The sequence below is a fragment of the Nymphalis io genome, chromosome 9, assembly GCF_905147045.1.
Source record: "Nymphalis io chromosome 9, ilAglIoxx1.1, whole genome shotgun sequence".
Taxonomy (NCBI): domain Eukaryota; kingdom Metazoa; phylum Arthropoda; class Insecta; order Lepidoptera; family Nymphalidae; genus Nymphalis; species Nymphalis io.
Genome location: NC_065896.1, coordinates 4,491,438 through 4,516,145, shown reverse-complemented (window position 1 = coordinate 4,516,145; position 24,708 = coordinate 4,491,438). Strand labels below are relative to the sequence as shown.

Genomic DNA, 24,708 nt, shown 5'->3' with positions numbered 1-24,708 from the left:
ACATGTGTTTTTTGTATACTCCTATACTGTAACCATAGATTTAACGTTTTTTATATAAAACTAATAATTTATCTCGTATTATAAATAGAAATCTGGTTCCAAAATTAAATTAATATATTTTACTTTGAATGTTAGATTAAGAAAAAAGTTCAAGGAGATACATTTGCATTAATGATCCTAAATGGCCTTAGCATTCATTGGCTAAATAGCGATTAAACAGTCAAATCATTTTCTGTTGCTATGGAAGGTGCCTATGATGAAATTATTTCGGACAACCCATTTTTCATAGAGTTCAAAAATGAATATTCAAATTTATTTCAACATTGTATATCCCAATCGTGGATAATATGTGTGCCTCGTATTGGAAGCCTAAATACACGAGTTTTTGCCGTTGAAGATTTCTGTGCTCATGTGTTGGTGCCTAGTGACGAATTACCTGAAACACATTACAGCACCCTCACCGAAAAACAAGTTACAGTTGCCAATAAAGTGATTACACTTGAAGTTACCAAAGGCTTGCCACTACAGAGCCACGTATTGTTTGAAGAAACATTTTATACTGAAGACTTTATCAAATATAAAGTATGGTGTGTAGAAAGCCCTTTAGAGCCAAATACCAATGTTGGTGACAATGCTGTGACTAAAGATTGTCTATTATCTATAAATGACTGCATTGACTTGCTCTGGACTCAAGCAGCAGGCCGACAAGTACTAGATCAAATAGAACTCAATGTCCAACAATTTCTTAAAAAACATTCAAGTTTGCCAATAGCTCTTGCTCCTTTGAGAGATGCAGTAAGTGAATTGTACACTCAATGTCTTCAAAGTACTTTACAAAACCGTAGGCTTAGGGAGAAATGTAAAATATCTAAACATTTACTTGAAAATATAAAATTATCTGTAGAATGTTATATGCAACATTTGTTATTCGACTCGCTGTTCAAGCCAATCTGTACAATATGTGCTTACGAAGATTCCCATTTAAATAAAAAGATTAGAAACATGTGTGACATTCAACTCCGAGATCTTGACATTAAAAAGGAGTTATATCATGCAGTGCCAAAAGCAAAGCAAATCCTTTCAAAAATTGTTACATATAATACTGTTCTAGAAAAAGTTCTGTGTTTAAAACAAGCCTTAAATGCCATTAATAAAACAGATAACAGTCATAATATTGTGCTGTTAACTGCAGATGACTTATTACCTGTGTTTGTGTTCTTACTTATCAAATCTGGTTTACCAAATTGGTACAGCCAACTTAAATATATGAAGGAATTCCGATTTAGTGGTGTTGGTAATGGCGATGGTGATGAAAGTGCATTTTTGATAACAACCTTAGAAGCTGTTATAGAACATATTCAATCGGGAGCTCTTGCAGGCCCACCTAATCCAGAATCTTATTATTATGAAAGTAACCTCACAGAAGACAATTTAAATGATATTAATCAGAGGAAAAATAGTTTAACAGAATCAATATCAACATGTGATACAAATAGCAGGGAAGAAACTCTGGAATATGTGTTTGATCTTATTAAGGCAAACAATTTTGAACAAGTACAAATATTATTAGAAAAAAATCAAAAACATTTAGAAAGTCTACAACAGAATGAAGAAAGTGCCATAAAGTTAGCTGAAAATCAGGACTATGATGATGAAGATGACAATGATGATGAAAATGACGTAGAATATGAAATGGAGATATACCAAAAACTCTGTCATCCTTTATGTAGTTGTAAGAAATGCTGCTCCAAGATATCAAAGAATCTCTTGAAAACTTCACCAACTGTATCATCAAGAGACAGTCATGGTTTGACTCCGTTACATGTTGCATCTATTCATGGTAGAGCAAATATAGTGGAAATCGTTATTGATATGGGAGCAAAGGTAAATGCAACTGACCTCAATGAGTGCACACCTTTGCATTATGCTGCAGCTCGGGGACATCAGAATGCTTTGCTATTACTTTTACATTCTGGAGCATCTATTAATCAAGCAAATATTGACAAGAATACTCCATTACACTTGGCAGTTAATAATGGGCACATGAATTGTATAAAAGCTCTTATATATTTTGCAGAACATGGTAGAAAAAGACTTCAAATAAATTGTAAAAATGAACATGGAAATACTCCTTTGCATTTAGCTTCCAAGTGGGGATATGAAGGAATAGCCAAATTGCTAATAGAAAATGGTGCAGAACCATCTCTACAAAATAGTAATAACAAAACTGCATTTGATTATGCTCATAATTTAAAAATACTACAAGTGCTTAAATCAAGCACACCTAATTTATATGAATATATCCACATAACAAGTACAGATGTTAAGACATTGAATTGTAAAACTGATAATCCTGTAACATTAAAATTGCAGAATCTTAAAGTAAAAAATAATGAATTAAATAATGTCTCAAAAACTGTAGAAAATTTAAAGAGGATAGAAAGAATTTTTCAAGCAATATCTTATGGTGATGTTAAGCTTGCTTGTTTTTACATGAACATTAAGTATGAAAATTATATTAATACAAATAATATAACAAATAGGTCATCTTGCCATCCTCTCTGTGAATGTCAACTCTGTAAAAAAACCCACCAGACAGTCTCTGACTATGATATCAACTTTTCTGATACTAATGGGTTTACAGCCCTGCATTATGCTGCAAGATATGGTTTAGATGAACTATGCAAAATACTTATACTTAACAAAGCCAATATAAATATCTGTAATAAGAAAGGCCAAACACCCTTACACTTGGCTTCTTTAAATAATAAAACTGTTGTGATTCGTTTCTTACTTGATAATGGAGCCGATATAAATGCAATTGACTATTCTGGCAACACACCGTTACATGACGCAAGTGAAGTTGGAAACATTGGTGCTTCTAAAATTTTATTGAATTATAATCCGAATTTAAATATGTTAAATGGATCTGATAAATCTGCAATTGAAGTAGCTAAAGAAAAACTTCATTTAACAATAATAGATTTAATTGAAAAACATACAAATAAAATTAAGTAAATATAATACTCTAAGTGTTTAAAGGTTTAGACATATACATAAGCCAAATAACAAATCAATATGTATATTCTACATAATATATTATCTTATAAAATAACATTGTTATTTTCAGTTTGTTACATTACTAACATATAGATTGCTGTCAAATTGATAATTCCAGATTAATTCTATTGTAAACTCCTTTAAAAAGCAATCTCCTTTTACAATATTTTAACTTTTTGTACGATTCTATGAAATAATAGCCTTTTTTATTTTTTATAACAATTACTTTATTTATAATAAATGGGTTTGGACAATGTGCTTGAGTATGATACGTGCAATTTGCAATCCATATCTCTCTGTATATCATGCACAAATATTTTAATAGTATTGTGCGTTTTTTTGTGCCATAAGTGGGATAAGGTTTATTCACTATTTATATTATTAAAAAGACTTTTTTTAAAACCACATAAATGACTTCAAATTGAACTAATAATATTATATTGTATTTATTACTTTGTGTTAATCTACAATTAGTAAGATAATATTTAAATTTAAAATTATATCCAAAATTGCGATGCAGCTGTCCTATTCAAAATACACAAATAAAAATGAATCTATTGAAGTTGTAGGATAAAATATAATAAGACTGACTAAATGTTACTATTTGCTTTTTATTTTTTTTTAAAATTCCTTTTATCACGACAATATTATTCTGTTTGAAATTAGTTCACTATTCAAAATTGTGTCGAATAGCAAAATTGTTAATAATTAATTATAATGTCAATTATATTATATAAAAAACTACATGTAAATATATATCACAAGATTCCTCTTCATTGACTTACCCTTATTTACATTTTATTATTAAGTTCGAATAAATATATACATTTATAATAATAACAAGTGACAATGAGTTCAAAAATAAATACATTCAAAAAGTTACTTACTTTTATTTTTCGTTGAATTAATATATACTTTTAGTAATTGAAATTATGTTTTTCTGACAAAGGTTATGTTTGAGTCTACATAATGTGCAGTCGATATTAAAATTATTATTATTTTACTGGCTTTTATTTTTGAGTTTAAGTAAAATTTAATTTTCCACAAAATGTATGCACCAGATTCGCATCAATCTTTATGGATAAATGTACAAAACCATCTATATTTTGTCATGTGGTTAGATTATAATTAATACCAAAATATATATATAATCATTGAAATAAAAGTTTCAAATAAATATATATAACTACAGTAACAAACTTATACAAATATTTCTCTTTTAATATAAAAAAACCAATCTAGCTTTCATTCTAATCAAACAACACTACATCTAAAATCTCCATCTGTCATAACATTTTTGTCAATTTTAGCATTTACATAAATGCTATAAATGTCTAATAAGACTATATTCTCGAAAATTTGTAAAAAAATATAAACAAATACAAAATATTAAATTCTTACAACCATTTTTAATTATATTAAACTCTATGATTATTTTATACTTGTTTATATTTTATACAAATGAATTTAAAATGATATATATGTATTGTAGAGTTAAGGAGGACTCTAATCTTAAGGGATATCGATTGGATAACAACCTAAAAACGTAGAATAATATTTAATTAAGTACCGGAATGGCGCTACTGAGCAACATAAACAAGACCTAATATTTACATTAGCCAATTACGTGACACTTGATCTGGCATCGGGTTTTTCCCTTTTCAACAGATTATATAAGTAATTTTAATAAAACTGCTAACGTAGACGTAAACTTACCAACGGGCTTGGCATATGACGATTGTTGATTTGATTGTTGATTTCGTATGTATAGACAATGGCTCAGCTATCATAGGACAAGGCGGTGGTGCGGTGCACCACTGAGGTGCCCCATTCACCAGGGGCAACATATGAAATAGATTATATTTCCATACTATTATACATTGTTAGACCAACTTTATTATTATAATATTTTATATTACAACAAAGGTCATCTAACATTTCTATACTTCATCCGCCTAGCTACGCTACTGTGGTCAAAATGTATCGATTATTACATATCAACAATACACGGAATAATTTAGATAAAAGTTTCTAACCAATTCGCCAATTACTGTCAAATATGCTTTATTCCATTTTAACCACATAAGCCAATAAAGAGCTTCCGATAGGACGTGGTTATATAATATTATATAACATATAATGTAATAGATTGCATTTTAATTTTGTCGTAATCTAACAATATTGGTTTTCCTTTAAATTTTTATTTATGGTAGAGTAAATATGAAATCCATCTTAAAAGTTGTATTGGACGCTTGCTAAACATACCTCTATCCCTCATTACCTCAAGACTCCATATCAGACAAATATAAACTTATATACAATTTTGAAGTACAAAAAGTAATTATATACTGTGTGTATATATATAATTATTTTTCATAAAACTGAAGCTTATTAATAATAATAAATAACACAAAAATAAAACATGATTAGCATCTTCTGTAATCCTTGCATTGTTTTGGTCCCTACTTTCAGTTTGTTATAAAAAATGTTAAAAAAATCTTCATCTTCATATGTAATAAAACCATTGGGAACATGAATGATGTACAAACATTATGTAATAATGTTTAATAAACGCTCCCTCACTGAAAATCTCATCTAGTACCTAAATTTAACTACCGTCCAGTAAGTCTATTGAGACCATTTTCACGACTTAATTATACGAATTACACTTAATTAAATATATAAAACTTAACTATTGCGGAGGTAAGCTCCAGACGGGAATCTCTTCCCTTTTCTTCTCCTTTTTCTTATAATAATGTCTATCTCTCATTCTCACGTCATCTTGTCTGAGTATCCTGTAATCTGCACTTTGCTGTGCTTCACTGCGCCAGTTCACCGTGTCTCCACGTTTACGAGGGGACCCTTCATTTCTATAAAACTTTTTCTCTTTATCGTTTTCATCAAAGTAAACTTTACTTTTTAAAAACAGTTCATTCTTCTCGATATCACTTGGAAGTAATTCTTCATTATCCATATCGTTGCCGAATTCTATCACGTCGTCTCTGTTGAAGGTGAAGGAATGCGGGTAGTAAGCCTGTAATATGTCTTCCTGTTTGTACTGCTGCATCTGTATCCACACATGAGGCAGCAACAGCGGGAACCTCCTCAGCCAGTAACAAACGAATCCATCGGGCAACTTCCCGAGGCTTTCACGAATTTCCACATCCAATTCCCTGTAGTGATGTTTCTAAAAAATCAAAATTGTTAATTGAATACGTGATCGATATTTAAATTTTACTGTCTACGTTAAAAAAATAGGACGGGACAATAGGAGAGGAATGCCCGGCGCAATGACGACCCACATGTATAGGCTTCAATATGAAACTCGTCCAGTCCAACTATGAGCGAGTCGCTGACCTTGTTCCGTATGGCGCGCAGCAGGTGCGCGACGCTCTCCCCGCGGTAGGTGCGGCGCGCGCGCAGGTCGGCGGCCACGGCGCCGCACACGTGCGCGCGCCAGTCGCCGCGCACCACGCGCCGCGCGCCGCGCTCCAGCGCCGCCCCGCCCGCCGCCCCGCCCGCCGCCCCGCCCGCCGCGCCGCCCGCCGCGCCGCCGCTCTCCACCTGGTCGCTCACGTCCTGAGGCGCAATGCATATTCTATTTATATATATGTCGCAGAATCAAAGATAGGACGCCATAATTTGAGTACAACGCCGTCTAAAAGCGGTTCTCGGAAACGTCAAGTAGTACGCTCGAGTAAGGTCGATACAGGAATTCAGAGTGCCCACTCGACAGTAATGAGTTGTTAATGATTTAACTCTAGGTTTTCTGAACGCTCTCGTGCAGGGGACATTGGAAAGGGACTCCGGGGCGAACGGTCGTCTTCCTGTATCGAACTTGCTGCGTTTCCGACCACTTTAATCGGCGTGATTAATTGTTATTTTGTGATTATCGATTGTAAGCGAACAAATAAACAGCAGTGCTACGAGACTGAACTTTTACATTGCGCCTCCAACATGTCTGATGACGGCTCCGTCAACGAATTGCCCCACGTGATCTACCCCACGCCGTTATATATCACAAAAATAGTTGTTCAATTAAGTATGATTAAATATTCATACAGAGTAATCTTTCATATATTTTGACCCTTAATTAATTGAGACCTAATAATAAAACCCAGGTTTCGTCTCTTTTTCTCACTCTTCTATACTAGTTGCACAGCAACAATATAACAGTCTTGCACCTAGATTTTATAAAAAATTAAATCAATTTTCAAGTATAAAGAACATTAATAACTATCAATTAAAAGTCAAAACTAAAACATGACTAAAACAACTTAATTATGAAGATGTTGAAAAACTATTAACTACCTCATAAATGAACATCCACATCACACGCTCAATTATAGCACACACACACACATTTACACACTCACGCACACACGGTTTGGATTAACTTACAATAATTAGTAATAAGAACCTTTGTAATACTTTTTAATAATTATTAATGGGAAGGAACTGACTTCTGACGCACGGGTAACACCAGTTCAGAAGTCAGGGCTACTTTTTATAATATGTATGTATGTATGTATTGGATAACAATAAAGTATTATTATTATTATTATCACGATTTGTGCAGCAAAGCGCAACTATATTTATATACGTTAGATTTTTATATTTACATCCGAATTCATCTGATATTATCTAACCTGCAAGAAATTCAATATGCTCTGCTTTCCCCAAAACATGGGGTACTTGAGCACGGCGGAGCAGGATGGCCGCGCGTGTGCGCGCGCGCTGATCATCGCTCTGATCAATATCTTCGCAATCAGCACTTCTTCTTCGGGCAACACTTTTCTATAAGCGATTAAAAATATTAAATATTAATAATAATTCGACAGAAACTTTTCGACTTAGAAATGAAATTTAGGCTGTAATTCTCAGTAACAATTGTGAAAAAAGAATATATATATCTCACTCACTCTAGTTGGTCCAAATTATATTCCCCGGTAAGTATGTTAGCTTGCCTCCTCAGCACGTCACCAAAGGGATGATATCCCTTGGACAGCACGTAGTAAAACACACAGCCCAAAGAAAACATGTCAACTGACGTTGTCTGTAAAATATTTTAAAATTATCAGATAAATGGCAAAGATATCATTAATCATGCTGAAAGCATTTTTTTTCTATTTCTATTTTATTCACTAATTGTGTTTTCTTTAATTTATATATGGTATAAATGTAAAATGTAAATAATAAAAATGAACTTTGTTGAAGTTTTAATAGAAAATACATGAAAATCATCGTATATTAACTCCACGCTATATATGTCTTGTCGATTAACGATTTATTAACAGAAGACATTATTTTTCTCAGATTGATTAATTCTAAATTGTGGAATTTTATCATAGAAAGTTGTACTTTGGTCCGGGAAGAATTTTTTGGCGGTTTTTATATTATTAAAGGATATGTCACCACTCACCGTTCTTTCTCCGTTAATCATTTCAGGAGCGATCCAGCCGTCAGTACCGGTGACCCCGGAACGCCTCGAGAAACTGACCCGTCCTATATTCAATTTCTTCGACAGACCAAAGTCTGATATCATTGCGCGAACCTCGCCGGTCCCGGACGGCATAGACAGCAGAACATTATGCGGTTTGATATCTCTGTGAACTGGCAACTTTAAATAAATCACAAATTCTATATTTAAATACCATTTAACAGATTAGAATATATTTTTTCATTATCTTGCACAAAACGGTACAACCGTGGTAATGTTATTGTGAATTAAATCAATAGCTTTCGAACACCCCCATAAAAAACTTTACAAAATAGTAAGTGTAGTATTAGAAACAATGTATTCCAACTTTTTTTTAAGCTTTAGTCTATTATAAAATTTATCGAGATGATTTGCGGTCCCTGAAATGGCTGTCTTAAAACGTGTTTAAAGCACACTCAACGTTTTCGTACATTATGTTATGTAACGTACGTACAAAAAAGTTTTTATGAAAATCATTTACCAATATCCATGGAATGTAAATGCGAGAGACCCAAAGTCGCCTGTCGTAAAACCTCAACCTCATTGATTTTGCATTCGAAATTCAATTTCTTCTCGACATAATCCTGTAACGTCGCTGAACACAGCTCTAACGCAATGTATCTAAAAACAAGCAAAATTTATTACAAATCTTATCTAAATTAAGTGCGCGCACATTTTATATACAATATCAACTCTTAAAAATAGAAAGCATGACCCGCTTTTGTAATGCACACATCGGGGAGCGTTCAAGTATTATGTAACAAGGGTACATAAATGTCTGCGGTCTAGAATTTATTTTACTTTTCGTTGACAAACTTAGCAGGCCTATACATATATATTATATTTTACAATCTATATTAATATTACAAATATATTTATGTTACGCTTTCACGGTTGAGCCACTGAACCAATTTCGATGAAATTTAGTATGAAGCAAACTTGAACCTCAACGAAAGAACGAACTTTTTTACACCTTACATCTGCCTCAGCCACCATAAGATGCGAACGAAACCTAGTAAATAAGAAAAAATATTATAGAATTTTTCAATCAACTATTTCCTGGATGTCTACAATAATAAGGAAAATCCTTGGTAATATTTGAATGCTCCCTAAGTGAATATCAGTGGGTCTAGTAACTACTACATGTCTAAGGGTCCGTTCACACAGACCGGCTCGGAGAGGAGAGCAGATTTTTATCACGTTGGAAACAGTGTTTTGAGTGATTGTAGTAAAGTTTATTTTTGCATTTGCACCTTTTTTGTCATTAAAAATGCCTGAACGCGCTTCGTGTGAAGTAATAAAAGGAGCCGACCGGCTCCGCTTGCGTGCTCTTTCTCGCTCGCACCCGCTTTCAGATCTCTTCCAGCCGGTCGATGTGAAATAGTTGGCGGCTCCGCTCCGGCCAATTCCAAGCGTATACGACCCGGTCTGTGTGAAAAGAAAAAAGCAGGCCGATGCTCTCCGAGCCGGTCTGTGTGAACGGACCCTAACCTGAACTGTTTATCTCGCTCCGTGCAGTAGTAGCGCACGACGTGCGCGTGCGCGTCCGACTCGCGCAGCAGCGTCACCTCGCGGTCCGCGAACGTGAAGCACTCCGGCAACAGGCGCTTCACGGCCACCGCTCGCTTGTCGAATGTCCCCCTAAAAACATTGTATTACTTTTAAGTAATTTAAAAAAATCTATATATATTTAGTACAACCTTTAATTTAAACAAAATTTATATGTATATTTGAGAGTCAATTGTAACTAGCTCCAAGAGCGTGCGCAAATTTCAGCTCAATAGATCGATTAAAACTGATAATAAACTTGACATTGTTACGTAAGCTGATTCCACTCACCTGTACACAAATGTTCCTTCACACCCCTTCCCTAACACTTGATCTGTGTAAAAGCTGATCCTGCCGATGCGCACCTCCCCCTCTCCGAGCTCAACCAGCTGACCTGTCACTTCTCCTTGAGAAGAAGTAGATGAGTTCGAACTTCGTGAACCGCCTTGAGATAATTGTTGGAACTCTCGAGCCTGAGGATGTATCGGTTCATTATTCTAGTGATTTAAGCAAACTCGTAAGTAAGATCTCCCTTTCTTCGGGTATTCTATTACCTGACAGCATAACTTTATATGTTTAAAAAATAACTACAAACAATATAATGAATGTATAATATTACTCAAGTCAGACTATGAATGGACGAAGTGGACGTGATCATTTACCATAATAGGCAAGCGATTTACTCGTCTGCCTTCAGATCGAAACAGAATGGGATAGTTGGCAACATTTTAGTGCATTCGTAGTTTAGAACTACTTTCATTAAAATCTCATCTCATCTCGAGCACTCCTCAAAGCTTTTGTTTTCATTCCACGCGACATCGACGAATTAGTATGTGGTCATTTAAGGCAACTAAAAGCCAATAAGCAAATATTGAAATTGTAGATAACGAATTACGCTAAACTATACGAATATACATAGCTAAAGAGTTTGTTTGAACGCGCTGATCTGATTCTATTAATTCGATTTGAAAAAAAATGCATTAGATATCCAATTTTTTGAGAGGTTGACTATATAACAACATGCGCGCACGCAACAAACTTTAAAGTAAATAAGACTGTGTCAAGTTGCTGCTCCGCCCCCGGGTTGGTAGCATCCATCCAGGTGGCAGTGGGTTTAACGCGGTTGAAACCGCGAGGAGCAGCTATTAAATAAATAAAATATAAAAATACCGATAGCATCTTAACTTCCTTTAGGATTTAGATAACGATAAGACAAATGTACTGGTGACCTAATACTACGCCATCGTTGTCCATAGATAAAACATAAGAACGAATTTATCGAACACAGTTCTATATAACATTAATTGTTATAATATGTATATAAAACACACAACAATTGTGTACATATATATCAGTTGCCATTTAAAATACGCTTTATCTACATCTATAAATACTAATAAATGAGGATGCGCTTCTGGAATCATCTCATGATCATCTCATCTCAGCCGAAAGACGTCCACTTTGTCCAGACAAAGGCCTCCTCCTCCTCCTCCTTTTCCTCCGGAAAAGTACATATATATACGCTTTACCTAAATCGCTTGTCAAGTCAACATTCTTAAAAGAGACGTGACAAGCTTGAATTTCATGTTGTTAGAACGGCCCTAAGATAGATAATTGTTCAACCCATACGAAGTCGAGGGACTTCGTATGGGTTGAACAATTATCTATCTTAGTAGATATTACGTAGGTATAAATTATTTTGGACTTTAATAGACGACGATCGACGTTATGAGACAAACAAACATTACTTATAAATGATGCATTTTATAGACCGCTATTATTATTATTATTTTATAGAAAAGGAAGCCGGACGAGCATATGGGCAACCTGATGGTAAATGGTCACCAACGCCTTTAGATATTGGCATTAAATAAATGTCAACCATCGCTTACATAGCCAATGCGCCACCAACTTTGGGAACTAAAATTTTATGTCCCTTGTGCCTGTAATTACACTGGCTCGCTCAACCTTCAAAGCGGAACACAATATCAAGTACTGCTGTTTTGCGGTAGAATATCTGATGAGTGTGTGGTACCTAAACAGGCGAGCTTTCAAAAGCCCTACCACGAGTAATTAATTAAGGCCAATAAAACTAAAGAAATAACTATATTGAAGTTTTCGTCAATATTATTTATACTGCTCTAAAAAAATTTTACATTCAAGCCCAAAAAATGTTTGTCCAAAAATTCCTCCATATTCGAAGACCCCAACTTTTTTATACACAACGTTTCATATTTATGTAAATATATAATAAATGACCTAAATACATTCGTATATACTTGCAGCTGGTATCAAGCTATCGATCGTTTTTCAAGGACTAACTCATTTCAATATTACCTATACCTAAACATCAGATGCATATAGAGATACTGCGGTGTTTAGGGAGGCGATATGATAATTGGTATCGATTTTACATGGTTTAATCGTAAGCCGCGTTGAATCAAATACTATGTTATCACACGCCTTAAATAAATACATTATTAAAAAAATATTATAATTATAAAAAAAAGAATATAACTACGACCATGGCAGCAACTTTCAACGGAGACTAGCGAATAGCTATATTACAGTATAATACAGGTTTTTTGATCCTTGAGTATCATAATTCAATAGGACGAGAATCCGACACGACCGTAAAGTTTATAAAAAAACACTTAACGTACTTTCCGAGGAGATTCGAAACACTGCCAACTTCCAAAAAGCTATTAGGATCTACTTGAGAGAAAAACTCGTTAAATATAGGATGGCAATTAATTCGAAACATAAAAATAATAAGGTATCTCGAATAAAAATAAATAATAATCACGCAAAGGCAACACGGTAATGGTTTCACTAGGATTTATTATGTTAACGATAAAGAATTTATAAATTAATACCGCAAAGCATTATTTCCCATTATTGTTTAAATTACATTTGTATACGATCCGTACTCATGGGGGTTGGCATACTAATATATTATTTTTCCCGCTGTTTTAGTCAGAGATTTATTTTTAAAGTGTGATAATTGCTTCTTTTATGTAGCGATACAAATATATAAGTACCGTGCGCTAAATATATAAGTACCGAGATGGCCCAGTGGTAAGAACGCGTGAATCTTAACCGATGATCGTGGGTTCAAACCCGGGCAAGCACCACTGAATTTTCATGTGCTTAATTTGTGATTATAATTCATCTCGTGCTTTACGGTGAAGGAAAACATCGTGAGGAAACCTGCATGTGTCTCATTTCTCTGAAATTCTGCCACATGTGTATTCCACCAACCCGCATTGGAGCAGCGTGGTGGAATAAGCTCCAAACCTTCTCCTCAAAAAGAGGTATGGAGGCCTTTAGCCCAGCAGTGGGACATTCACAGGCTGTTACGGTTACGGTTTACAAATATATATTTTAAAATCAGTCTTAATCAAATATATCTACGCTAATGACGATAACCTGATAGATTTAGAGTACGGCAGCCATTCTCAAGCGAGACAAGCTAACTGCGCGGGGTATATTACAGTGTACGAGCGTGTGCGCAATTACAAGTGAACTCTCTATTCCCTTACGTTCATAATATGTTTGGAAGGCAAGTACGACTAGAATTCAGGCGCACAACTAATGGTTATACCTGCTTTCCGAGGCACGGAAGAATAAACACTGCCAACATCCAAACTCTATATGCTGAGAATATCCCTACTAAAAAGACCAGTAACTTTGTAATAGCCGGATGAGGTTTCATCTCGAGATCTATAACATTAAAAACTAAGACAATTAACACCCCTACAAGAAAGTCAACTGGCACACATTTCGAGTTAATGAAGAAGTCATCTGGCGTCTATGACGTCAAATAATTATTTAATCCTGAAACGTAGATTGTGTTGCTGCCTGGTAATAAGCATGAAGGCACATTAAAATAACAATAAATTAAATTAAAGATAAGATATACCGAAAGCTAATTCAACGTTTGTGGAGATACAAAAACAATAAAAATAAAACACCAATAAAAAAACCTAAATATTAGCCACTTACACCAACCAGGCCATATACAGCCATAATAAAACATCCATCGCATGGCACACATTTCGTTACCTACATGATGTTAATGATTTATAATAATTGAATTATTCGTCTAGGCAAAATTTAGTGATATTTATCATTTAAAAACTAACAATCAAATACTCAACTGTTTAATATTACCTTTAAACACACACGGCCTTATATAATTTTTTGTTTAGCAGGCGAATTGTTAAACAATGCTGGCGTTTTATTTTTCTTTATTTAAAGAGTTTATTCGTTAAAACAAATATTTGCCACTCTCTAAAATAACAATAAGTAATTCAGTTATTAATATTGTTATGTATTCACAATATTACTTAATCCTTTCTATTGTTAAGGCCGAGCTTAACTAATTTTAATAATTAAGAAGCTGTTTCTGTATGAGGTTCAAATGCTGTATCTTCTTCTTTCGTATGTCAAATCAACGATGACCCAAGAAATCAATGTTTTACTAAACACCCGTTTAACAATGTTTATAAGTTTTTTTTTTCATTTTAATATTTAATTTACTGGTAGTAGGGCTTTGTGCAAGCTCGCCTGGGTAGGTACCATCCACTCATCAGATATTCTACCGCAAAACAGCAAAACTTGATATTGTTGTGTTCCGGTTTGAAGGGTGAGTGAACCAGTGTAATTACAGGCACAAGGGACATAAAATCTTAGTTCCCAAGGTTGGTGGCGTATTGGCTATGTAAGCGATGGTTGACATTTCTTACAATGCCAATGTCTAAGGGCGTTTGGTGACCACTTACCATCAGGTGGCCCATTTGCTTGTCCGCCTACCTATTCTATAAAAAAAAAATAATGTATACCGAAAAAAAAAATTTGAAGTTGTTAGAATATTTAACACTTGTTTAGAATATTTAATATAAAAAAACATAATTACCAACTTACCTGATAACGCAGATACCAAAACATGGCGATGACCAATCCCATCAAGATAATAAGCAGCACTTTCAACGCCTTGTTCTCTTGCTGATGGAGCCAGATATACGCTTGCTTGTACCACAAATCCGGTCTAAAGTGGAACTCCTGGAACTCCTCAGTCTGAACGGAAACTGATACGGAACTGGACTTCAAATTCGTCTCATTTTCACCGTCTTTCTCGGTGTCGGTATGAACTTCTCCATTTATCAATTTGACGGCATTGGTCTGCGTTAAATGCGCGTTGAGGAAGTTCATGTTCGGCAGCTGTGGCGTCCATGATGTGGTCAGCTCTGGTACTTTATAATGTCCGAGGAGTAAATACGGTGGGGCTACGTGTAAGTTCAAATCGTTTAGTTGATAATGAACGTTTTTAAACGGCTCGTACGTGACTCGTTCCGCTTTCGCTTGGTTTTCTGTCACGGGACCTTCTAGGAGTAGTGGCCTCGTGTGCCCAGTGGATATTGTCACTGTATTTTTGTCCACCAGCGAGGACAGTGCGTACAGACCGTGATTGTGCTCGCCTATGTATAAAGTAGGACTGCAATCAAATAATGAACAAAACATTTTATTTATGCAATATAGTAGTATTATAGCATTCACATCATAACGGGATAAATTAAAAGATAACTTACTACAATTCAATATTGGAATTCTTAATTCCCTGACCGTTTCTTAAAGTGGAAGCATCTTCCATGATATGGTCTAACGTGTCATCCCCTATAGAGTTGAAAGGGACAGATATAAGTCCTTCTCTGTCTAGCAAATAAGCGGCAACGACTGGCGTTTCAAAGTTATGTGACCACACGAGGTCACCAGTTTTTCGATCAAATGACATTATCCGGCCATTCGATGTTGATGTAAAATGTATTATGCCTAAAATAAAGATATCAAATTACATACGATAAGCTTTGAGTAATGAGTATTAACCCAATGAGATATTGTGAAATGGCAGGTCAATAGATAAGGGATAAATAATGATTACTCTATTAACAAATCATTTATCAACTTGGTAACATAATATACACATACATATATTAGAGTTTAGAAAAAATACATTAAAAAAAACATGAAAATTTTTTTAATTGAAAAATTAATTTTGATATGGAATAAAGTGTTATGAGATTAAAAAAAGGCACAATATTTGTTGATAAAATGATATAAAAGAGGATTTAATAAATTATATTTTAACAAGCAGTCAATCTAAAAAAATGAGAAATTGCATTAATGCATCTAGAAATTACGATATAATCGGTGTTATTTAACACGCCGGGTAACAATGTTGCGATTATTTCGACTGTTATCTCTCAGTGCGTTCTTGATAAAGCGTAAATAATCAAAATTCGCATATTCAGTAAAAAAAAACCCTCTATAAATAAAAATGATTGATTACAATTATGAATTCTGTTAATCTTTAATGATATATTTACTAACATATAAATGCGATAATATGTTTGTTGGTTTTAATTTTTTTTTCTTACACTATCGAAGCAATGCAACTATAAAAAAAATAAAAGATATGGGCTTTGTAATGCAATTTCTTTAAATTCTTAAATTCGAAATTTAAATCTAACATTGAGTAATTCTTATCAATTACTTTCTTTAAAAAAATTTTTTTTTAAATTCGAATGTCATTTACCTGTTAAGATTTCTATCATTTAACGAATGCTAAATATTTTAAAAAACCTATAAATAGATTTCAATGACTTGCTAAACTACATTGTCAATAAACGTAAGATCATTGTACTAAGGACGTGCGTCGTGTATTAAAAGATATGAAACGCAAGAACGGGAATTACTCAAACTATTTTAGTAAGACTAAAACGACATGTTACAAATATTCATAATTATAAATATTTAAAATATATATAACGAGGACTTAGAAAATTAAACTTGTGCCTAAATAAAAAATTAAAAAATAATGTTAGGTTAGTTTAATATTTAACTTATTTCGTACCATAATCATTCAGCATTTCTTTGCCCATCGCATGCGAGGTGTAGTCAAAGAATGTGACATTCCAATTTTGATTTTCATTGTTAGCATCGTGCATCAGTATGTTGTATTCTGTGCGAGCGATGTAAACACCACGCTTTTTGCCCTCGCACGTGTGATCATTGTCACTGTTAAATATCTTCGAAGTGTCGAAGCCTGAGGAAATTCTTGTTTGTAAATAATTATGCAAACAAATAATCAATCCCGTATATGTGGTAAAAGCGTTTAAAGAGAACATTTCGCTTTCTGCAACTTTAAAATTTCATACTAAGGAAGTTGAGATAATATCAAAATCATTATGCATTAGTAAAATCAAATAATATTAAATGTTTTTAGCTTAAAATATAAAACGTGAGACTTGGTAGAATTTCAACCAATTAATTAAGCTATTTTATTTATAACCTACACTTTTTAATGTCAAAAGTTTGAAGTGTCTGTGTCGCCTCGTGATGTAATAGTCGCAGATTCGATCGTGAGCCCCTCGGGCTATTTTTTTCATCACTTCTAACACATAAGCATTGCCCCTAACAAGAGGGGGAAATATTAGTACTTCCGTAAAAAAAGGGGTTGCTAGTATTAAAAACTATAAGTCCTAAACTAAATATACCTGAGACATGTTCCCTGGTCCCAGTTAGAGGATCGAGCATGAACCACGTGTCACTCTTCTTCCCTGTATAAAGAATCCCCTCGGTAGACCGACAGGGCGCATTCGCTACCAACTCCGGTATCGTGAATGGTAACTTCTTGAGCATCTGTTTGTCTCCTCTCGGACCATACATGTAGAGGAAACCGTGGCGAGGATCCGGCAGAAATTGAGGCATGAGATTTGCATGTTGATTCGGGACTTTTACTACAGGTTCTACAATAAAAAAATAAAGCTATATCCCATTGACAGTTACTGGCACACAATACTGTAATTAAGGTGTTATTTTAAATAATGAATTTATAATAACGTCGTTATCACGTCAAGATCGTTCCGCTTGCATACAGCCAGCATATCAACTGTTCCGAACGTAATCCGTGTTACCGAATACGTAACGTTTTTTTTTTCGTTTATATTTTTTTTTTTTAAGCATTTCATAAATCTGAATCTATTTGTCGAAAATTAAACGGATTTCTGGGCAAACCCCTCCCTAAATGGCAGATGCGCCCAAAAAAAGGCCCCCAGTTACCGGCAAGCCCGCTAGGCCCGACCAAGGTAGCGGTCGCGGTATCGGCAGGGCAGGGGGTGCTAAGAATCACCGGTTCACGGCAGGCTACCGTATAAAGCGACTGAAAATGGCAACGTATAATGGACGCTCGATGAGGCTGGACCATCACCTCGCCGAATTAGAAGTAGAGTTAAGTCATATAAACTGGCATATACTGGGGTTATCTGAAGTCCGAAGACAGGGGGAGGACACGATAACTCTAGAGTCCGGTAACTTACTCTACTTCCGCGAAGGTGATAACCTCTCCCAGGGTGGTGTCGGTTTTCTAGTCAAAAAGGATCTCATTAGCAGCATTGTGGAAATCAGTAGTGTGTCGAACCGGGTAGCGTACCTTGTCCTAAAACTTTCCGACAGGTACTCCCTGAAGGTTGTACAGGTATATGCGCCAACTTCGACATACTCTGATGATGTGGTCGAAGCGATGTACGAGGACATCGCAAAGGCCCTCAACGACACCTCGAGGGCCCACTACAATGTTGTTATGGGAGACTTTAATGCTAAAGTGGGAGTACAAGATAGCGGTGAATCAAAAGTCGGACCTTACGGCTTGGGCTGCAGAAATCACAGGGGGCAAATGCTGGTAAACTTTCTCGAAGCGCAGGGGCTTTTTTTGATGAATTCTTTCTTTCAAAAGAAGCCTCAGAGGAGGTGGACCTGGCGAAGCCCCGATAACGTGACAAGGAACGAGATAGACTTTATCATTTCGAATAAAAGGCACATATTTAGAGATGTTTCAGTGATCAACAGGTTTAATACCGGAAGTGATCACCGCTTGGTTCGAGGCACTCTAAATATCAACTTAAAAGCCGAAAGATCGAGAATGATGAGGTCTACTCTCCGACCTACCATGCTCCAAGCTGCTCAAGGCTCCGAAAAGTTCCAAATGGAACTTCAAAATCAATTCACCGCGTTGGAAACCATAAGCAGCATTGATGAGAGAACCGACACGCTGGTCAAAATACTGCAAAACACATCCCGCAAGTGTTTTCCGCCACAGAGAAGAGACAACGCACCAAAACTCTCTGCTGAGACACTCGAGCTCATGAGAAAACGACGAGAACTACCATCGTTTTTGTCAGATAAGGCCTTAAACCGAACAATAAAAACGCTGACGCGACGCGATCTCCGACGCTCCAATACCCGTGCCATCAAGGCTGCGATTGAGCAAAATCGGGGATCGAAAGTGTTCGCTCGCAAGTTTGGGAGGCCGCGTCTGACAAAACTTAAAACTGAAAATGGTGGGGTCGTTACCTCTAGGCCTGAGATTATCGGAGAAGTAGAGAGGTTTTATGGGCAGTTGTTCTCTTCAAGATCGGATAAACCCGTGGGAATCAGTATTGATGACCAGCGCGCCCCTCTTATGCGCCATTACTCCGAGGAGCTCCCGGTCGTTGACCAAGGAGAGATTAGGGCGGCTCTAGAACAGCTTAAAAACAACAAAGCTCCGGGAGATGACGGAATCACAACAGAGTTGCTTAAGGCAGGCGGGACCCCGGTCCTGAAAGAGCTAGCAAGCCTCTTTAATTCCGTCATCCAACATGGCAAGACCCCGGAAACGTGGAGCGGGAGTGAGGTGGTACTGTTTTTCAAGAAAGGTGATAAAACCCTCTTGAAAAACTACAGACCAATCTCCCTCCTGAGTCACGTGTATAAGCTGTTCTCAAGAGTCGTCACGAACCGTCTCGCCAGACGACTTGACGAGTTCCAGCCCCCAGAGCAAGCCGGCTTTCGATCAGGCTACAGCACCGTGGACCACATCCATACTGTTCGGCAGATTGTGCAGAAGACCGAAGAGTACAATCAGCCGCTGTGTATGGCATTTGTGGACTACGAAAAAGCCTTCGACTCCATCGAAACCTGGGCAGTGCTCGACTCATTGCAGAGATGTCATATCGATTGGAGATATATCGAGGTACTGAGATGTCTGTACAACGCCGCTACAATGACTGTCCACATCCAGGACTGTAAGACGAAGGCGATCCAACTGCGCAGAGGGGTGAGACAGGGGGATGTAATATCCCCGAAACTGTTCACCAACGCGTTGGAAGACGTTTTCAAAACGCTGGATTGGACTAGGTATGGAGTCAATGTAAATGGCGAGTACATCTCACACCTTCGATTTGCCGACGATATCGTCATCATAGCAGAGTCGCTGGAACAACTCACCGAAATGCTGCGTAGCCTAGGCGAGTCTTCCCGATGTGTCGGTCTCGGTATGAACTTGGACAAGACCAAGGTCATGTTCAATAGGCATGTCGTGCCGGGACCGATATACGTCGAGGGGAAACCTCTCGAAGTTGTTAGTGAATATACCTACCTAGGACAGATAATACAAGTCGGTAGGAACAACTTCGAGAAGGAAGCCGATCGAAGAATTCGCTTGGGATGGGCAGCATTTGGCAACCTTCGTCAAGTCCTCAAGTCGTCTATACCGCAATGTTTGAAGACGAAAGTCTTCAACCAATGCGTCTTACCTGCCATGACATACGGTGCCGAAACGTGGACACTAACTGCGGGACTAGTCCACAAATTCAAAGTCGCTCAGCGTGCTATGGAGCGAGCTATGCTCGGAGTATCTTTGAAGGATAAGATCAGAAATGAGATTATCCGGAAAAGAACCGGAGTCACCGACATAGCTTGCAAAATTAGCAGGCTGAAGTGGCAGTGGGCTGGTCACGTATGTCGTAGGACCGATGGCCGTTGGAGCAGACGAGTCCTAGAGTGGAGACCGCGAATCGGCAAGCGCAGCGTAGGGCGCCCTCCAGCCAGGTGGACCGACGACCTTAAGAAGGTGGCGGGCACCAACTGGATGCGGAAGGCGGAGGACAGGGAGCTTTGGCGCACCTTGGGAGAGGCCTATGTTCAGCAGTGGACAACGATTGGCTGTTGATTGATTGATTGAAACGGATTTCGCGTAAACATAAATATTGACTACGCAATTTGTATCAACAGAAAATTCAATTCAAATTTATTTGCATAGATTGAGTTACAGTAGATATTATATAATTAATATTATATGTTGATGACCTTACAATCTACTGTTATTTGGAATGCAAATATAATAGGATTCTAAATCTATTTTATGCTTCAAAATATTGAAATTAATGTTGTATGGCGACTAAATCAAACAAAAGTAACCGTTTGTTATTTTAACTTCACTTTATATACTTTTATCTGCGACTTGTCTTAAAATCATACTAATATTATAGAGAAGTCAGTTTTTTCTTTTCATCGGTTTCACGCAATTTCCGATTGGAATGGAACTCATTTAGTTTAGTTACATAGCAAATATAAACCATATATTATGTTTAATGCGGCATGAAAATTGTCGGTCCAGATTAAAGGCGGTTTCGAAGCGAACGTTGCCAAAAGTATGTATGTAGAGATACACAATACAAAGAAATATCTCATAGTAAATAACATAAATTTTTAAGCGTCTTACAAATAGTTTTAAAAATATTACGAGATATTTGAGTAAACGCGTAAAAAAAACACGCTGAGTGCGGAGCAATTTCGTGCGATCCGTTAGCATAATACTGGCGCAAAGATTTATATCGCCACCAGTATCTTTAGGTATCATTGGTTAAAAAACATCACAGGAAAAATCTACCACGGAAAATAATAAGATTTTTGAAAATTTTCAATCAACCCATATTTGATATACTATAATTTATAACAAAAACAAGCTCAATTAATAACAATCCACAAATTCAATAAATCGAATTTAGTTATGTCTGTAACACGCTATACCAAGGCCGCAAAATTATAAAAGGAAAGAACTAAAACATATTTATATGCACATGCGATTCAAAGTTATCAAAATCTAGTAAAACAAAAATTATAAATATCCTTACCAATATTATAAATGCAAAAGTTATTTTGTATGTTGGTTTTTTACGCTTTCATGTCTTATCTTTTCAAACGATCATCATGCTTTTGCATAGACGTTTTCAAGGGTACAGAAAAGGACAGAATACCTAATACCTATTTATTATATAATCTAAAGTATAAGCGTTACAAGTCAAAAGGAACGGCATATTGGAATATAACAATCCTAACAAATAGTAAAATTGTGAGAGTTTGTTTGTTTATTCATTTGTTACGTTTTCGCGTCTTCACTACTCAACTGATCATCATGAAATTTGGCTTACACTTTGTTAGGGGTACAGAAAAGGACATAAGATGGGGTACAGAAAACCACTCCACCAGTGGGCAACGCCGTTAGTGGAAATTATTAAATAGATATAAAAGTAATAGTTTTTACATTCAACAATCGAATAAAAAAAATCATATAAATAACCCACATGTTATACAAATTTTATTACATGACACTCTAGGCAATGTGGAATTACACATGGCCGGCGCTCGATGCGCGTATGATAAAATATAAACGCATTAATATTGATAACAAACTCCAGGTACGTACATTCGACAGACAGATATCTTTATCAAATAGTAATTGGAGAGTAATTTTTACTAAAAATATAATCAAATATAATTTTTTTTTTTTTCACATAGTGATAATAAAACGATTAAAATGAAAAATGAGTATATTTTGTTATACACAATTACGATGGAACATGTTTCTAGAATTTACGCATGAGATTTTAATGAATTTTGTTGCTATTGTATTATTTGCGGGGCAAATTAGGATGTAATGTTATATTGTGAAAAAGTTTTTATATCACCAGATAATAAGGGTCTATAGTTTACAATAAATCTAGCCAGGTCATAAACTGTAGACAAAATTATGAATGGCAAAGTTTTAATTTTAAGGGCATATTCACTTAAATTATATAAACACTAACCTAACAGAGATAATAAACTTTTATACGTTTTAGATTGTTACACCATATTTTATCTGTTTTATTATAAAATATCTGTATGCAATAATTCGACAGTTTACTTTGTCTAGATTTATTAAAAACTTATGGTCAACCGTCAACTAATGGTCCATACAATTAAAGTTTTATTAGTGACATATACACTAATTAAAATTGTCACAGGGCTTTGTGCATACCTGTCTTTTGGATACCGTACTATACACTATTAATTGTATTTTTTTTATTTGCAAATATCCGGATTATTTTTTGTAGCGTGCATATATCTGTGTACATTACATTCACAACATATATAACATGAAATCTTATTACTTTATAAATCTTGCATGTACAATCTGCCTATGCACTTAAAAATAAATCAACTCAGTACACATAACGATAAGACTTAAACTAGAACTTTGCAATCACATTAGCCTTATAAAATCATTTACCTAAATATTACCGAAGGAAAATTGACATAATAAAATGGGAAATACCAATATTAAAAAAAGATTATAGCTATTAACTTAAGCTACATAGAATTATTAATATATAACATTCAAAGATATTATTAATTTTTGTGGATAATTATTTATCACTAACTATTAATCCCCTAATTAGGTTAAAGACTAGCGTAATCTATGTATCTTTTTTTGTTTCATGTTTTATAATATACTATATTAGACACTGAAAATAACTTTAAGGATAAATATAGATAATATCTTCTACTTATATTTATTGCATGTTAAATAACATAGGACACTGCCATAAATGTTTTAAGAATTAAAATATGTATAAGTTGTTTTAAAAATAATTTATATTCTAAATGTTACAAATGGATGATCAATTTCATTAAATTAAACTTTCAAATAGTACAAGCAATAAACAGGAAATTATAATTGAAAACAACTTTAATTTATATTTTGCAAAAGCATTTATATTTTTAATAACAAATATTGAAGAATATCTTCTACAGATTTTATATTTTATTTATTATAAGAAAATAAGCCACAGCTTATTTAATTTATTAATTAATATCAAAACTTAGAATATTACATTTACCCAAAGTTGCATCAGATGTTATGGTCTTGTTGCTTTATTAAAAATTCACAGTAATACTTGTGAAGGACTTTTAAAATCGTTAATTAGGTCTTATTAGAGTTATATTATGATTAATTTCGTAATTTATGTTACCGTCTTTAAGTTTCCAGATAATATTTCCCGATTGTGGTTCCACAGCCACCATGCCGCCCCCTAACGTGGCGAACAGCAAAGGCCGGTCATCTAAAGCTCTTGATAATTCTGTATTTTCCTGTAAAATAAGCACTGTTCACGTCACATTCATTTCACCTTGCACTTTAAATATTTAATGTGGGCATAACAAAGCACTTCACCTTTCTATCTTTATCCACAACAGATCCGACACCGAAGGATTCTACCACGAACAATATAATAAATAAAAACTTCATATTTGTTTCAGCTTCATTAATTAATATATAGTAATAAACCCATTCTTGATAATAGATATATACCTACTTAAAATATAACCAAAAAACACAAAACTGAAAGGATATGTAGTCGCGAAATAATAATCACAAATGATGAGAGAATTGTCGTAGGTACTTGTCAGATGTCATATTA

The 24,708-nt window shown here is 35.1% G+C and overlaps 2 protein-coding genes across 2 annotated transcripts; one reads left to right on the top strand and one right to left on the bottom strand.

Moving 5' to 3' along the window:
• Positions 1-3,480, top strand: LOC126770763 (ankyrin repeat domain-containing protein 27-like). Its single transcript, XM_050490310.1, has one exon. It carries the CDS (start codon positions 241-243, stop codon positions 3,016-3,018), a length of 2,778 nt encoding a protein of 925 aa, XP_050346267.1. The 5' UTR covers positions 1-240; the 3' UTR covers positions 3,019-3,480.
• LOC126770761 (serine/threonine-protein kinase/endoribonuclease IRE1) lies at positions 3,469-24,657 on the bottom strand. Its single transcript, XM_050490306.1, has 14 exons — positions 24,462-24,657; positions 24,262-24,379; positions 17,644-17,895; positions 17,001-17,192; positions 15,679-15,919; positions 15,014-15,584; positions 10,379-10,560; positions 10,031-10,180; positions 9,021-9,160; positions 8,483-8,673; positions 7,983-8,116; positions 7,710-7,857; positions 6,418-6,639; positions 3,469-6,247 (listed from the first exon to the last, which is right to left on the bottom strand). The coding sequence occupies exons 1-14, from the start codon at positions 24,534-24,536 to the stop codon at positions 5,753-5,755; spliced, it is 3,111 nt and encodes a 1,036-aa protein (XP_050346263.1). The 5' UTR covers positions 24,537-24,657; the 3' UTR covers positions 3,469-5,752.
• Positions 24,658-24,708: the final 51 nt, after the last annotated feature.